Raw genomic sequence first — 16843 nt, 5'->3', positions numbered from 1 at the left:
CACGATAGTAGAGATGAGAGTTCATGGCAGGTCTATGTTTTAAAACATCAGGGCTGCATCACATTCATCCTCAGATTATCTGCTCAGCAGATGGGAAATGCATCATTAATTTCATTTTATTAGTGGGGAAAACTAAGAATTCTGAATTTCGGAAGCAGATGCCGTGTCTTAGACTAAAGGGTCTTCAAGTGCCAGCTCTGTGTTTGCGCAAGTCACTTGTTACGAGCCCCAAATTTCCACCTGGAAACACGTGGGAGGCCACCCACTGCAATCCAGTCTCCTAATTCTGGGGGTCTCACATGGCAAATCAGAATAAGGGGCAAGTCCTCTGCCCCCCTCTTCCTGTATGTAAGCTACAGATTGCAACATTTTCTCTGTATTTTCTTTTCAAATTGTTCTTGTTCAGTCACTAAGTCATGTCCAACTCTTTGTGACCCCACAGACTGCAGCCCGCCAGGTTTCCCTGTCCTTCACTGTCTTCCAGAGTTTGCTCAAATTCATGTCCGTTGAGTGGGTGATGCCATCCAACCATCTCATCTTCTGTCACCCCCTTCTCCTCCCGCCCTCAATCTTTCCCAGCATCAGGGTCTTTTAAAATGAGTCAGTTCTTTGCATCAGTTGGCCGAAGTATTGGAGTTTAGGAAATCAGTGCAAAAAACAATTCCAGGTTCTTGGATAAGTTCACTGTCTGGCTCTCTTTTTCTCTTTCCCTCTATTTCTCTCTTTTTTTTTGACCTTCTCTTCTTACCCCTTTTCCTCTCCCCAACTCTCTGCCCAAAGAGAAGTTACACGGGTTGTCTTGCCCCTCATGTCCATTCCTCTGGGTCAGGTAACAGTACCTTGATTTTTACCCCATGAACTCTACCCCTTCCAAAGAACACAATTTGCCAGAACCTCTTATATGGATACCCACTGTCCCCGAGAAGCTGATATCTGACCTGAGGAAGGCCTGTTAGACAACTTTCCATGGATTCTGCTCATCAGAGTGACAGAAAGGAAAAAAAAAAGTTGGAATTCACTCTTCTTATGTCTGTGCCCTCAGGAGACCATTCATCATTCTCTATTACTCGGCGCTTCTGAGAGTCCCTGGCTTCAGGATTTCCCCAAAATCAGTTTTATCACTTTTCCTTTGATCCCATGATTATCTTGCAATCTTACCATAAAATACCTTTTTGCTCAAATGAAAGTCAGTTTCTGTTGCTTGCAATCAAAGAGTCCTAAAAGGTACAACTTTTCATCTCAATTATTTCTTTAAGCCTTAAAATTTGCCACCTACTTCTTCTAAGAAACCACAAGTGTAATGTGTAAAAGCCGGGCAACCCACTTGCTCTATTATTGTCTTGCATGTACCCCTGGGACCTGGGCTAGGAGCTGGGATCATCCCTCCTGGTCCTCCTTGGCTTTCCTGATGAGAGACGCACAGTGTGTTGACAAGACAGGATAATGGATGTTTCTTTCCAAAGTCCTGCCCACCAGGAAAAGACTGGGGAATACCTCAAGATCCACAAAGTCAGAAACTGGTGTGATTGTAGAACAGCGTGTCTGCATCATTTTGAGTCCCACAACCCTTTGGGAAACTGAAAACTCTAGATGAACTTGGCCCCAACTCCTTCTCCTCTTCAGATCCATGGACCACAACAGCAATAATAATCATCACGATTATTACTAATAATAACAGCTGAGCAATCAGTAGCTATGAAGCACTGAATCAAGAACTTTACATGTTTTATCTCACTTAACCCATACAGTAACCATAAGTGCGGTCACTATTATTACCCTATTTTAAAGATGAAGAGACAGATTTAAAAAGGGTAGGATTGAGAGCTTCCCTGGTGCTCCAGTAGCTAAGACTACATGTTCCCAATGCCAGAGGTTGCAGGCCCATCCCTGGTAAGGGAACTCGATTCCACACGTCACAACTTAAGACCCAATGCAGCCAAAATAAAAAAATAAATATATATATATATTTTTAAATGTTTAAAAAGTAGGATCTTCTCTAAGGTTAGTTAGCTAGTGAAAGACAAGAGCCAAGACCAAATGTGGTCTTTGTGATTTCAATCTTCATCAGAAAGCCCACAATGATCACAGTGGCATCCTGCCTAATATGGGCAGGTTTCTGCTTCTGTGCTTGAAATCAGAGTTCTCCTGGCGGGCACAAGGCAGAAAGCAGAAGGCTTCCACTACTTTTCTTGCCAGGAGCAAACACCCACGGGGTTAAACATCAGAGTGAACTGTCCTGATTTTATCAATTGCCTCTTCTCGACTTGCCACTTGAGACTCTGCTGTCCTCTCTGTACTGACAAACCCTGTCTTACCAGGAGCAGGAATGCTTTTCAGGACAAAATGGAGAAGCAGACAAGTTCACAGCACTCAAGAGCTTTGCCAAAGTTGTAACTCCCACAGGGCTCAGGGCAATGCGGTGCAGAGCCCAGGGACCTCAGTCTAGGACTCTAGGAGCTGATCCTCCCTGCCGGCAACACGGCAAACAGTTAGCCTGAGGCTAAATCTAGCTCTTGAATACCCCTTCATAGGAATTTTCAACTGTTAAAAAAAAGTCTCAAGTCCTAGGAGGATAGAATGAAAAACACCGACATGTTACACACATTCATTCAATAAAACTGGACGAGATTAGCTAACAGTATCGCACTCGTGTTAATTTCTTTATTGTAATAAACAGGTCATGATTAAGTAGGATATGGACATTAGGGGAAGGTTGGTACAGGGAACTCCCAGACTTATCTTTGCAACTTTCCTATAAATTATTTCAGAACAAAAGGCTCTAAAAAATGGACTGGATCACAGACTCCTGACAGCATCCTCTGTGAGACTGACGATTTAGGTCAGTGTTACTGATGGGATGCAGGAAGGTGAGCATCTTGGGTTATGTCCATCAGTGAAGTATCACTGGGAGCAATAGCATGGATCTCTCCAGTCCAAATTACGAGAATAACATTTCCTGCAGACCAAACTTTTAATGAGAGCTGAACACAAAAGAGTTTGGTCAGGATATCTCATAGCAGTGCCATAAATACACACTTCTATACAGAACATCACAGTAATCGGTTTGTGTGTGTGTGGAAGAGAGAGAAGTGAGGTGAGAGAGGAAGGACAAGGGAGAATGCCTGAAGCCAAAGCAGACAAGAAAGGATCATTTATACCACTCACCAGGGGCCAGTGGAAGAACCCACACATTTGTGAAAGCAACTTGGTAACACGGATGGAGTAAGAAACCCGGGGGGTTAGTCCTCAACACAAGGAACTTTACAAAAAAAATTTCCAAACAAAGTTTGGGAAATACCTATCCAAGAGTTACTGAGCACAAGCAAAGCATTTCAGAATGGTTTTAAAAACCACTAAAGGAATGGAACATGATAGCCTAAGGAAACTCTGCAAGACGGTTTTGAGAATGGTCCCATCCAGAGTTGAGAACACTTTCAAGGACCTGGAGGTCTCTGACTCAAGGGGAGGGACTGCTTAATCTTCGTCTGCAAGACTGGAGGAAAAGAGCTTGCCCAGGTGAGGGAAACTCCTTTCAGAAAGGAAGAAGTTCTTGAGGTGATGACTGAGGAAACTTCTCACCAGGTGCCCACAGGGCTCGCCACTTTATCTCTGGACGTCATCACCAGAACAGGAGACTGCCTTACCTCAAGGTAAGCCTGCCTTCAAGCCAGGGGACTGGTTGATTTAGGGTCTTCCCCAATTCGTGGAGTCAGAGCATACACAGCGTGTAGCTGCCACAGCATCTCCCTGAACAGCAGCTGCTAGAGAGGAATCAGGCCTTGTTATTCTAGAAGCAGAAAGCACCCATCACGTCATGAACTCTGGTGCAAAAAATCCCTTGACTGATCCAGTTTTCTAACCTTCCTTCCTATTTCAGAGACTTTCAGAGGACGTATGACCTGAACCTGCAATTTCAGAGACAAGCGGGTTTGGCATGAAGCTCCAATTTCTTTTCCAAGAAGACAACTGGGGTAAAGTCAGGAGAAAATAAAAGCATGGCCCCAAACCAGAATCTTGAAATAAATGCCTTGCACTCTGGGGGTGAGGGGACATTTAAAATAAATAATACAGTATTCAAAATTCATTTCTTATTACACTCATGAACAAGAAGCAAAAATAACCATCCAATACATTATATTTGTCCATTACTGTGTTTAAATCCTGCTGTGATTATCTCCCCAGTTTCACCCCAAGCAGCTACCACATTCCACTTTATCCTAGTTTGTCTTCCATTTATATCTTAGCAGAATAATTTGATCAGACACCCAAAAATGCTTCCTGCTAATGAAACCAGGATTTGCTGAGAAAAATCAATGTATAACCTGCCTTAGTAGACATCAAAGACAGAAAGAGTTAGTTATTGAAGTCTGAGACACAGCCACCATCCTCAGATCTTAGGACTGGTAGGAGAGTAGCAGATAATAGCAAAGGGTTAACTCAGCTGATTTCTGGGTAAAGAGAAGGATGGCAACATGATTTTTTGAGACAAACACCTGGAGGCAAAAAAAAAAAAAAAAAAAGGAGTATTTGTTTCCACCACAAGAAATTGCAGACATACAGAAAGTCAGTCACATCAGTGGAATACTCAAATTTCTGCACATGCTAATTAGCAAAATGTAATCAACCCACTTTCCGTCCTCTCTTCACCTACTTGAGCATATATCATGCACAGGCTTCCTCACTCCCCACAACCCGCAGAACATCATACAGCTTGCGTGGTGCATCAGAGGGAAACAAATAAGAACAAATTTTTTGCTGATGGCAGGAATTTCTCATGCTCAGGGCATATGAACCAGCAACGTGGAAATGGCAACACAGGCTGTATATTTTAATGATTGCCCACACCTATTTTGCAAAAGACACTTGCAGTTCAATTAGATAACACGCTGCTCAGTTATGGTTATTTCATGAAACTGAGCACAGTCATTTCATGTGGTAAATATGCAGTCATGACAGAATTAGATATTCATCAAATCAAATGTGACTGAAAAGCTGAGGACATTAGAATATTAAAATTCCTCATAGTTCAGCAATGTAACTCCTATACGCATCACCCCAGCCCAGTCTAGAGTGTGTTCAGATGCCAGTTCCTTGGTAGAATGTCATGTTAAGTTACAATATAGATTTTGCTAGATAAACCACAATCTCAAGCCTTAGCTCAGTAATCCAAATGCAAAGCAAAATTTTGAAGATGTGTGAATAAAATCCTGTTAAGGGGAGCCAGTCTCCAGGTACAGAGAGGCATCATCCAATGTGATCCCAGCATATTTTGGATGTTGTTTAGTCCACTCACACCTTCGGAAAGGTGCCACCGAAGCCCAGGCAATCTCCAAGGAGGAACACATCATGCTTGAGTTCTTTTCTCACCAGAAACAGGGACTGTTTTCTTGAACACTTCCTCAAGTGAGCCACAGTTAGAAAGTATTTCCACTGACTCCTCTTTGGTTCCAATATTCTAATTTGTTGAACCAACTTTTCCCCAACATTCGCAGCCACTTTCAAAATGTATTAAGAAACACATGTACAGACTTTGCCGAGACACGACTGGCCGAGACACGACTGGCCGACACCAGCATTCACAAAACTCAACCCCAAGTGTGCATGGAGAAAGAACACCCTGCTCAGGGACCAAGTTGGAACTACACTCTAAGAACGTTCCCCCAAGGCATTATTTTCTATGCCACTTTCTCTCCTTTACAATTTTCTCAACAGGAAAAAACATCAGCACCAGAGAAGAGCATTTGAGCCATTTCTTCCTGGAACCCAATTACCTGAGGAGCTCCTCTCGCCACAGTCAGTAGCCTCTATCCCCGGGTCTACAATGACACAGCAGGGCTACAAAAGGTGTCCAGGGCTCACCTGCCGCCAGGCCCCTGTTCCCTGCCCTTCCCAGGCACGAGGATGCCAGGGGAGGAGCAGAGCAGGACCTCCAGCTTGGAGCTGGGTGAGGCAGAGCTCTCCTTTCTGCAGAAGAGCCAAACTTTGCTCCCACCGTTGTCATCTTTAGGTTGATGTCACCTCCCTACAAGGAGTCTCAGAAGCACTTGGCAGCTCAAGAAAACACGCTTCGCTTTGACCTAGATCATCCGCACAAGCCTTGGCTACACGGTGTGGGCGAGCACCGGTCCTCAACCCCGCTTTCCCGGGATGCTGCGCCCTGCCTGGCATCACATCGCCTGGACCAGGAGACTTTTCTCTGCACAAACACTTGACTACAAAAACCAGGACGGACTTTGCACACGCCTTCCAGGTCAGAAAGTCACTCTCACCCAGCGATCCCACATCATCTCACGCCTTCCCCACATCTGCAACCCCCACTGCCACCCCCACCTGGACGAGAGAGGGGGTGGGGGAGTGGAGAGGTTAAAGTGACAGCTATTACCAGAGCGTCTTGGTTTTGTTCACAAGGTGTCACAGCGCCAACGCGGGGACCTACCTTGCTCTCGCCCTTGTCGCCGCTGGGTCTCGCCTCGGGATCGTCGCTGTCCTCTGCGCCGGCACTCTCGCCGGGCGGTTCATCCGGAGCCGGATGCTGCGGAGGCAGCAGCGGGGGCTGGGGTTGGGGCTGGGGCGGCTGTGACGGCGCCTGGCAGGCTCCTCCAGCCCCCTGGGAGCGGGGGATGGGCTCCGGGCGCGGAGAAACTCCCTCCACATCCATCTCCATCTTCCCATTCACTGGAGGGCAAGACAAAAGCGGAGCGCAGACTTGGCAGCGGCGCCCGGCGGCGGCTTAGCTGCCCGCGGCACGCATGGCTCGCCGAGGAGGGGCCGCCTCTTGCGCGCCCTCCCTCCCGCCAGCCTTCGCCAGCGCGCCCCGCAGCTCTGCTCGCTGCTTGGCTCGGGCACCGGCAGCGCCGGCCCGGGGAGCGCGAGCAGCGGGGGCTGCGCGTCCTCGGAGTGGTGGCCTTCGGGCGCCCCCGGCAGTCCCGCTAAGCCGAGCGCATCCCGGCAGTGGCGACGCCTCCCAGCCGCGCGCCCAGCCCGAGGCCGCCCGGGGACTCGGTCCCCAGCCCGGCCTCCAGATCCTCGGCGCTTTCCAGCCTCTCCGGGGGCCCCTCGGCGTCTCCCCTCCCCTCCGCCTCGCAACAAAGTTACTGGAAGAACAATCGCGTCTCCGGGACCTGCGGGCGAAACTGACAAGAGAGGGGCCGGTCAGGTGTAAGTGAAACCCACCACCCCCGCCCGCTGACCAGGCTCCGACCCCTCACCCCGCCCTCTCCGGGCGAGGCAGGCAGGGCTTGGCGACCTGTGCCGGGCGACGGCAGAGCCCTGGGAGGAGGGGACCCGGCGGGGGACTGACGGCCAGGGCCCCCACCCCAACCCCGGGTGACCCCCGCCGCCACAGCGGCCTGGGCCCCTCCCTCGCTCCCTCCCGCGGCCGCGCGTGTCCCCAGGGTCACCCCTCCCGCGCGCACAGAGCATCCCCGCGCTCCCGTGGCCCCAAGCCGCCCTCAGCGCCGGAGGGCGAGGACCGGCAGGCGGTGGCAGAGGCCAGGCGGCAGTCCACCTACCCTCGCCTCGACCGGGTCGCGGGCGGCACCCGCAAGGGGTGAGGTCCCGCGCCCAGGGCGAGGACGCGAGTCTGGCGGCTAGCCTGAGTTCCACGTAAAGGTCTGCAGCGGAGGGGTGGGCGATGGGAGGGTAGTGGGGGCGGGGGGTGTGCGGAGAGAGAGGCGAGGGGTCGCGGCCGGGCATTGGCCGCCAGGTGCCCCCGTGGGCGCCAGCTTCCAGTCACCCCTCTGCGCTGGAAGGGCGCCCGTCCCCAGGCAGGGATCCGCCGAGGGGCGGGGACCCCGGGCCTGGAGGTGAGCTGCGTCTGTAAATCTAGAGAGACAGATGGGGAGGACAAGGATATTCTTGGGAATTCTTAGAGCGGGGCTCACCAACAGGCAGCTGATTAGGATGACTTCTACACTGAACACTCCTTGGTCCTGGGGAGCACTTTACAACTCCACAGGAAGTGCCAAGGCCAAGGCGACTCCGCACGCCCCAAAGGAACCTTCCAGCAGCTGTGGAGAGAAGTAGAGGATTATTAAGAAGCTGTTTAATAGTAAATAGAGCCCATTGTTCTGGGCTTTGAGTTCCATAATGCCCCCACATGGATCAGCAGATAAATGAACTCTCCGTGCATTTCTAAATAGAGCTTAGCTTCCCCCACCACCCCTCACCCCTTATGTGATGTATCACAGACTATGCTCGCCTCCTGAAACTGCAAAGTTGTCTTGTGACTGCTTTGCATTACTTAAAGACAACTTTGACAATTTCAAAACACACCGTCCAAATAGTGGCAGTTTCACGAGGACATGTCATTATGTCTTATCTCTCAGTGCAACTGATTCATCTCTGACTCTAAATATAATAGAAGTTAACTGCCCCTTTAATCAGGGCACAGTCAATCTGGATAATGCAATGTGAACATGCTTTTGAAAAGAAAAGTTTAGGGGTGAAATTATTCTTTTTCTTCAGAATTACGAAAAATTATATTTCAAGCTCATTTTCTAAATTGGGAGTTTGTTCAAAATAACACAAGCTTGCTTAAGTCTGACATTCACTATACTTTTTAAGTGACATTATGACCTCTCATGTGGTAATATGCCAGCCAAGAAAATATAGAGCTTCTGCCTTTAAAGAAGTCACTTAACTCTCCCTTTCTTCCCCAGTACATTGTAATCAATCAATCCTTATAGTATTTTTATAATGGTAAATTAGATGATCTGTGTAAAGTGCTTAGTAGAGTGCCTTAGGGCATAGGGAACACTCGGTGCCTGTTTTACTGAAAATAGTAAGATGATAGAAATTCACCACGAGCAATGCTCTGAGGACCTTGATTTAGGAAGAAGAAATTGCCAGTTTAATTAATCTTTTTTCTATAAATTATTCTAAAAGATATGTGGGATCTTCAAAGAATGAAGCCCCTTCTGAAGGCAGGAAGAAAGTCAGTGGTGTTCTGTGCAACAAAGTTCTAAATTTGACAGATTTTCATTTTATGTTGTAGAAATAAAAATTTATATATCAGTTCCAACAAGAGCTGGAATAACTGGCTGGAAGGTTATTATTCTTCCATGCTTGTTACTTCCAAAATGTGTTTGTGAACTTCAATGAAGAGCAAATCAAAACAAAGATACAATACTTCGACTGAATTTGTTCTAGATTTAGGCAAGTGCTTGTACAGGCTTCCATTGTTAAAGGCAAATATTTTTCCTTTCTCTGCCCTTCTATTTTTTGGGGGACACAGATTTTTTTTTTTTTTGCGTCTGTCATAAGTAAATACGGGCTCAGAAAATATATTACATTTCAAAACTGTTGATTGCACCTAATTATGCATGTAAATTGCTACTTCAAGCTTGCAGACAGCTTGCAACATTTTGAAAATTTTGCCCTGGTAGTCATCTGAGGTATTTATGTTACTATTTTGCTTTTGCCTTAAATGACTTCACTTCCCCATAAGCTTTCCATTAATGATGGGGCTATGAATAATTCCGACCTTTTGGTATCTTTCTTTTGGATGATTCAAGTGAGCAAATCAGCACTTTCAACAAAATCACCATTATCATCGTTTATACAAGACCACTTGATTTTTTGAATCACTGCAATGAGATTTACAAGAAGGTGTCCTGAAGAGTCATCTAGTCTCTTGTTACTCAAAATGTCATCAACAGACAAGCAGCGTCCCACCACCTGTGAAATACTGGGTCTCAGGCCTGGTCCGAGGCTGATAGCATCAGGGTCGACATTTTAACACAAGTTCTTCAAGTGATCCCTACCACAGTCCCTACCAATCAAGTCTGAGAAGTGCTGATCTAACACAGCATAGTTGGCCTTTCTCCTTTATAATTCTTTGGCACAGTTCCTCTAAAATACCACTTGGAAAGAAAAACACACTGTTGGACACATTTTTGTTTTGGTCAAAACATGACAGTCCCTTCCTACTCTCCCCTCGCCACCGAGGATCTGAGACCTGCATGTTTCATGATGAAAAATTACATCAAATAAAAATGAACCTATGCTGTATATCTCTGGTAATGAATTAGAAGTGTATACTTTTCTAAAATCAAAAAATGAACTAACCTGAAAGGGGACTTATACTTTACCTTGAATAACTATTAAATGCAAACTTGTGGAACTTAGTCCTTAAAAACTTGGTTAATTCTTGACTTCAGACGTGGAAGTCCAGTGTCCACTCTGCTGGTATTATTGACTGATACCTTCTGTTACAATGCAAGCAGAAACCACCGTTGGTGCCTGTGCCATGACAGTCAAAGCTACAATAATTAGGTGTGCAAATGGACTAAATTATATCAGATCAGATCAGTCGCTCAGTCATGTCCGACTCTTTGCAATCCCATGAATCGCAGCACGCCAGGCCTCCCTGTCCATCACCAACTCCCGGAGTTCACTCAGACTCACATCCATCGAGTCAGTGATGCCATCCAGCCATCTCATCCTCTGTCGTCCCCTTCTCCTCCTGCCCCCAATCCCTCCCAGCATCAGAGTCTTTTCCAATGAGTCAACTCTTCGCATGAGGTAGCCAAAGTACTGGAGTTTCAACTTTAGCATCATTAACAGTTTATTGCTTTAAAAACACTTTTTTAAAAGCACATGTACACAGATCAATAAATGGTTACTTTTAAAGGCTACCTGGAACCCTGTTCTCACCTGTAATGTACATGAAATCACCAGGCAAATGTCCCTGGAAGGCAGATTAGAACTCAGCAGGATGGGAGCCTAAGAATCTGCGTCTCTAACAAACTTCCAGATGAGGCCAGTGTTTCTGGTCCTCAGACCTAATAGACTTGCTTTACCTCCATCAACGGTTCTCAAATTTTAATCAGTTGGCGAGCTGTTTAAAAGTCTTCAGTGACTAGATTACACCCCAGAAAAGTTAAAATAGAACCTCTGGGGTTGAGTTCTAGGTCTCAGGGGTGTTTGGACCCCAGCTGATTATGACATGCAGCCAGGACTGGGAATCAGTGCTGTTGATATGCGCTTCTTCAACTGTCATTTCCAAGACCAAAGCAGCAGCATCTCCAGGGGGTGGGTGCAAACGCTGACTCTCGGGCACCACTCCAGCCCAACTGGGTCAGTCTCTGCACTCCAAGTGGTGCACCCGCACATCTCAGGTTTGCGAAGCACAGCTCTAGTGTAGCCCATAGGCCATGGGGATGGCACGCCAGTAACTACAAACTGATGGTAATTCCTTCCCACTTGGCTCTTCATAGATCTTCACATGTTCCCAGAAGCTTTCAGGTAAAGTTCCCGTTGAGGAGAGAAATCTGCAAGCGTCCCTGGCTGTTCTAACAACGCTGTGATTAGCAGTGCTGTTAGTAGGACTTTCAACAACGACAGACATGTGCTGTGTCTGTGCTCTTCGATAAGCTGCCACTGGTCACTGTGGCTCCAGGACGGCCCTTGTGACCGGGCAGCTTTCCGTTTTCACTGGAGTTCATTTGATTGCTCTAAATGTAAGTGGCCTCCTGTGGTTGCTGCCTACCCACCGCCCCCACTCCCTTTACTGGACAGAGCAGCTCCAGAGTAATCACCCTTCCTCAGCCCTTTTTCAAATTCCCAGGTTGAACCCAGGCCCCCCAACCCCGCAGCTTGTGTACTTATTAATCCCCAGTGAATGCGCTGAGATGACAAACATCTGCCTCGCTGCCTCATCTGCATAATAAGTAACATTATGCTTATTATTTTGAATGAGAGGAGTTTAACTTGAATTAAATGCCATCAAAAGTTGTCAAAACCTTTTTCATAGTATTCATAATCATGTAGCTTGAATTTTACAGCCTTTTCAAACAGCAGCAGACATGGGGCGCGTTTAGAACTGCCTTGAGAAAAAGAGACAAAAAGTTGCAAATGGATTCAGGGTATAAGACACAGAAAGACACCCTTCCCCCAGCATTTTGTTGGTGCACTATAGGGAGTTCCTTAAATTCAGAGAGTGTCTGTGTTGAAAATAAATACCAAAACCCGAAGATTCCTCTTGCAATGGACGATGAGATACAAACAAAGGAAGGATCAAGGAGTCAAGGAGCCAGAGGATGGCGAATGGAATTCAAACTAGAAATGCACTCAGGGACGACCCCGGCAGCCCAGTGGTTAAGACTTCACCTTCCAATGCGGGGAGTGCAGGTTTGATCCCTAGTCAGGAAACTAAGATCCCACATGCAGAAAAACCAAGACATAAAACAGAAGCAATATTGTACAAACTCATTAAAAGATTTTGTTTAAAAAGGAAAACAAATGCACTCAACAGTTACCTTGAATGTGAATATCTAATCTGTGGAATCAATGGGCAGGGAGACGGGAGGGGTGGTGAGGGGACAAAAATACACGTGGTTTGAAACAGGCACCAGCTCCACGGAGTATTTCTTTCTCCAGGCTTAGATCAGCACCACCACCCGCATCCATAACAGCACCACCTCCAAGCAGGCTCCCAGGAACCCCATGAAAGGGGCAGTGATCAAGAAAGAGATAATTCGGGGGACATGATTTTAACTGACACATCTCAGAGAACAAATAGCAAATCCCTACTTAACAGGGAGGGGGGTGTTGTTAAACTAAAGTCAGCTCTTCCCTTTGATTGAGAAAGGGAGTTAACACAAGCTGCCTCATACCAGGAGGCCAACACCAGGAAGACATTTCATTATCTCTGCCTTGCCAGCTACCGGTTTGGTATCATGTGATGTAAGATTATGGCCACAAAGAAACGGGTAGCCAAGGGCAACAGCCTCCGTGCTGAGGATGGTCACTTCTTAGCAACCAAAACCAATAAATAGAGAAACTCCAGGGGACTCTAGACAACAGGCTTTTGGAAGTTTGGCTCAGAGGCCATTCAGCACTCGCCCTGACCCTCATTCAGGCACCTAAGACCCCTGCCCTCACCCAGGCTCTCCATGCCTTCACAAACGGAGGGTGAGTTTCTTCATTATCCACATCAATCCAGCTCAGAAGACAGTGGCGAGAGTGACAGTGAAAGAAGAAGAAAATATTCACTCCCCTCGTTGGTGGCCTAAAATCCTGTGTTCACAGAGCTTCACAGAGACCCTGCCTAACAACATAGTGAATTAAAATTAAGCCACAAGCCCCAGTTGTTGTTTTAGGCAATGATTGGAGGATTCTATATCCTTCACTTGCCCAAACACACGCATTTTTCTTGGCTAAATTCACAGGTTTAGTTTATGAACATAAGGGATCCCAGGGATTTGGGACTTTGACCTGAAAATATTCACCTGAAAATATTCCAGGAGATTGCAGTATTAAGAGCAGAGGCCCAGGGACTTCCCTGTTGGTCAAGTGGTTAAGAATCCACCTTCAGATGCAGGGGATGCAGGTTTGATCCCTGACTGGGGAACTAAGATCCTGCATGGTTCAGAGCAACTAAGCCTCCACACTGCAACTAGAGAAACCCAGGTGCTGTAACTACTCAGGCCAACTTACAGGGCCCACGCACGGCATCTAGAGAGCCCATGCACCACAGCTAGAGAAAGCCTGCATGCTGCAACAAAGACCCATGCAGACAAAAAAAAAAAAAAAAGTGTAACTAATAGCAAAGGCCCAGCAATATGGAGGCAAGTCTTCTGAGAAGAGGGTCTGTGTGTCTTCCTGTCTCTTGTACAGAATGACAGCTTTGCTGAGTTGGTTCTAAACTTGACCAGTGCCAGAATACCCCTTTACTACTGATGAATCTGGGTGGGAGGAGGGAACTGGTGTTTGTAGGCAGGTGATCATATTGATGCTTTTGAACTGTGGTGCTGGAGAAGACTCTTGAGAGTCTCTTGGACTGCAAGGAAATTCAACCAGTCCATCCTAAAGGAGATCAGTCCTGAATGTTCATTGGAAGGACTGATGCAGAAGCTGAAGCTCCAATACTTTGGCCACCTGATGCGAAGAACTGACTCATTGGAAAAGACCCTGATCCTGGGAAAGATTGAAGGCAGGAGGAGAAGGGGACAACAGAGGATGAGACGGTTGGATGGCATCACTGACTTGATGCATATGAGTTTCAGCAAGCTCCAGGAGTTGGTGATGGACAGGGAGGCCTGGTGTGCTGCAGTCCATGGGGTCTCAAAGAGTCAGACATGGCTGAGTGACTTAACTGAACTGATAGTATTTCTGGATATCTGGACCAGGCAGGATACATCCACCCAGACACCTCTACTGGAGCAGAGAGAGGAGGAGCGTAGAGGCTGCAGGAGTGCATTATAAACTCCCTATGCCTGGAAAGAACCCTCAGAAAAAGAGAAGTGTTAATTTCCCCAAATGAACTCAGCCTCACTCTCACCTCCATGTCCTGTGTCCCGGCCCCCTCCCTGCCTGGTGCCCAGGTGGGAGAGCTCTGGGAGCCCACTCTGCACAGCTCTTCTTCCCGCCTCTTACATCCCTCACTGGTCCTGGGGGTCCCCAGACCACCATCAGCTCTGCCAGCCCCACTCCCCTCAACTGTAGAACTCATTTACTGAGTGTTAGACATGATTGGTCAGAATTAACATTCGTCACACCAGGCTCTCAGGAATTACACTCCTGCCCTCGTCCCCATTAGCATCAGACCCATATCAACTTGAGCAAACCAGAAATTTCACGGAGGTGTAAAGCTGGCAGAGGTGATGTTCTAGCAAGTGCCTTTTATCTTACAAGTGCCTAATAAATATTACATTTTCATAATTTGGCTTTTTAAATCAGAAATTATCTTTCATTCCCTCACATGGCTTATTTTAGAAGACACACCTAATGCAGTGCCCTGCACATGGTGAGGACTAAATAAATGTTTGAGAATGAATATTAAAAACCTTGTACGTGAAGGCTTAAAAATGACTTTGCATCTCATCTTGGAAAATTTAGTCTTCAGAAAAGTAAGACAAGAGACAGTTGGAAACTGTGCTTTCACCGTGGGCTTCCCATGGTCATGTCTGTGTCAATGTCACTGAACCATTGCAAGCAGGTAAGTAACTTTTCACAGGGACCTTGTCTGAGCCTCCATCTCCATTTTTTATGAATTGAGGAACTAGACATCCCTTTCAGCCGAAATACTCTGAGATAACAGCAGTAGATATTTTCCGACCAATTAATTGCATGCTGACTGGATCCACTAACCCAGGGATGGGGAATCCCTCTGTAGTTTGTAATGATACACGTTCACTTTCATCTGTTAAGTAGCCGGTCTCGTATAACTAAATCCCTTTGCAGTACACCTGAAACTAACACAACAGTGTAAATCAACTCTACTCCAATATAAAATAAAAAGTTTTTTTAAAATAGCAAACCTCTTCCCTTATTTCTAGGCATGGTGGTTGGTCTCTGAGTCATCATGTCCTTTATCTGTACTGTTGCTTTTCGTTTCAGAACCAGAGTATAAGTAACATGTGCACCTACAGTAATAATCAGGTAAGACGTTTGGGGAATCAGGAGTTTAAATGCAAATATGAAACACAGGAAAGAATCCACAGAGACAGCAATAAACAGAATAAGCGAGTTCACAGGGAAAGCCAGTATTGTGTGGGTGGTGACCAGCAACATTCACCTTAATGTATCTCCAGAGAAAAGAGAAGGACCACTCACAGAGAGGGAATTGAAATCTCGCTGGGTGATGTACACCTTTACAACAGTGCACACGTCTCTTAAGAACACCCTATAGCTTAGAAATGAAGGCCTTAAATGAACACAAACTGCTTCTTCTGTCTTCTCTGTCAGGACGCAGGCTGCCAGCCCTCTGCTCTGTGGGCACAGTTGTGTTACATGTCACGGCTCACTGCCCCCGCCCAGCCCCTGCCTAAACCAATGCCTTTCTGGCTTCTGATCTGAGCTGCCCTGTGTTTCACACCAAACGTCGCAGGAAGCTCCTCGGTCTTCATTCCCTCCGTGTCCTCTGACTGTCCCATCACAACTGTCCTTTTCACTCTCCTTTCCCTCCCCATCATCAAGAGGCCTGTTCTCCACGTGACCTTTCTTCAGAGAGCTCACAAAACGTCCTTATCTTGGGGAACGGCATCACGGTCAATCACCAGAAAGACCCAGCAGAGCATCAGGCATCAATAGGCAGCATCTCTTTTAATGGTCATGCCATCTCTCTGTTGAGCCCCACGTGGTGCCCAGGGGAACTCGGGTTCTGACAGAATGGGTAGCAGGACGAAAGCACCACCAAGGTGGGGCAGAATAAGAGCTTGAACCCAGGCCTGCCTGACTCGCATCACGGTCCTTCCACACACCTGTGCATGTCCACGATCAGTGAGCTCGGTGCTCCGTAGGGGAACAGTCCCTTGTGTCACTCTCACACCTGCAGTGCACACAGAGCTGGGCGGCAGTGACACTCCACGGACCTTGGCTGGGCACGCGGGGGCAGTGGCCACAACTGGGACCTCACTGGGAGCTGCCTGGGCTTCCTCACAGCATGGAGGCTGGCTTCCAGGAGCCTCCTGGAAGGAGCGGGGCACAGGGCATCTTTATGAGTGGGTCACAGTGTAACTCCTGCAGTGTTCTGCTGGTCCAGCAAACACAAAGCCCCACCCAGCTCCAGGGGGAGGCTGCAGAGACACCAGCTGTCAGTGAGGAAGTGTCAAGGCATGAGAAGAGACTATAAGACAGGTGGAGACCCTGTGGCAGCTGTCAGTGGGGAAAACAAGCTGCTGCATCAGGATTCCTGTACAAAGCCCACCTATTCATTTAGACTTTTATCTCCAAGCCCCGACATCTCTGCTGGAGCCAGTTCCAGGGTTAAGATTGTCTACTGGAATTTTTCAAAATAAAAATTCACAAAGTACTTTGTTAAAACCAGCTCTTAGTTGTTGTCCACAATTTGCGTGAGCAGCTCTGTTCTTCCTCATCACCAGCACTGACCAGCTCACCT

The 16843-nt window shown here is 47.2% G+C and overlaps 1 protein-coding gene across 2 annotated transcripts in view; it reads right to left on the bottom strand.

Annotated features, from left to right (window-relative positions):
- Positions 1 to 9848, bottom strand: part of LOC147347933 (uncharacterized) — a 214249-nt gene extending 204401 nt beyond the window's left edge. The window contains exons 1-2 of one of the 2 annotated variants that reach the window (XM_086365614.1): positions 7884 to 9848; positions 6437 to 7133 (exon numbers count right to left, since the gene is read on the bottom strand). In XM_086365614.1, the coding sequence (XP_086221740.1) occupies positions 6673 to 7133; positions 7884 to 8100 (678 nt within the window). In that variant the 5' untranslated portion in view covers positions 8101 to 9848 and the 3' untranslated portion in view covers positions 6437 to 6672. Of the gene's footprint in view, positions 1 to 6436; positions 7134 to 7883 lie in introns of those variants that run through there. The other variant, XM_086365615.1, reaches the window with a different exon arrangement.
- Between the last annotated feature and the right edge of the window lie 6995 nt (positions 9849 to 16843).

The sequence above is a fragment of the Bos grunniens genome, chromosome 22, assembly GCF_055505025.1.
Source record: "Bos grunniens cultivar Pamir isolate PY7600 chromosome 22, Bosgru_T2T1.0, whole genome shotgun sequence".
Classification (NCBI taxonomy): domain Eukaryota; kingdom Metazoa; phylum Chordata; class Mammalia; order Artiodactyla; family Bovidae; genus Bos; species Bos grunniens.
Note: the sequence above shows the minus strand (reverse complement) of the source record. Positions and strands in the feature narration are given on the sequence as shown.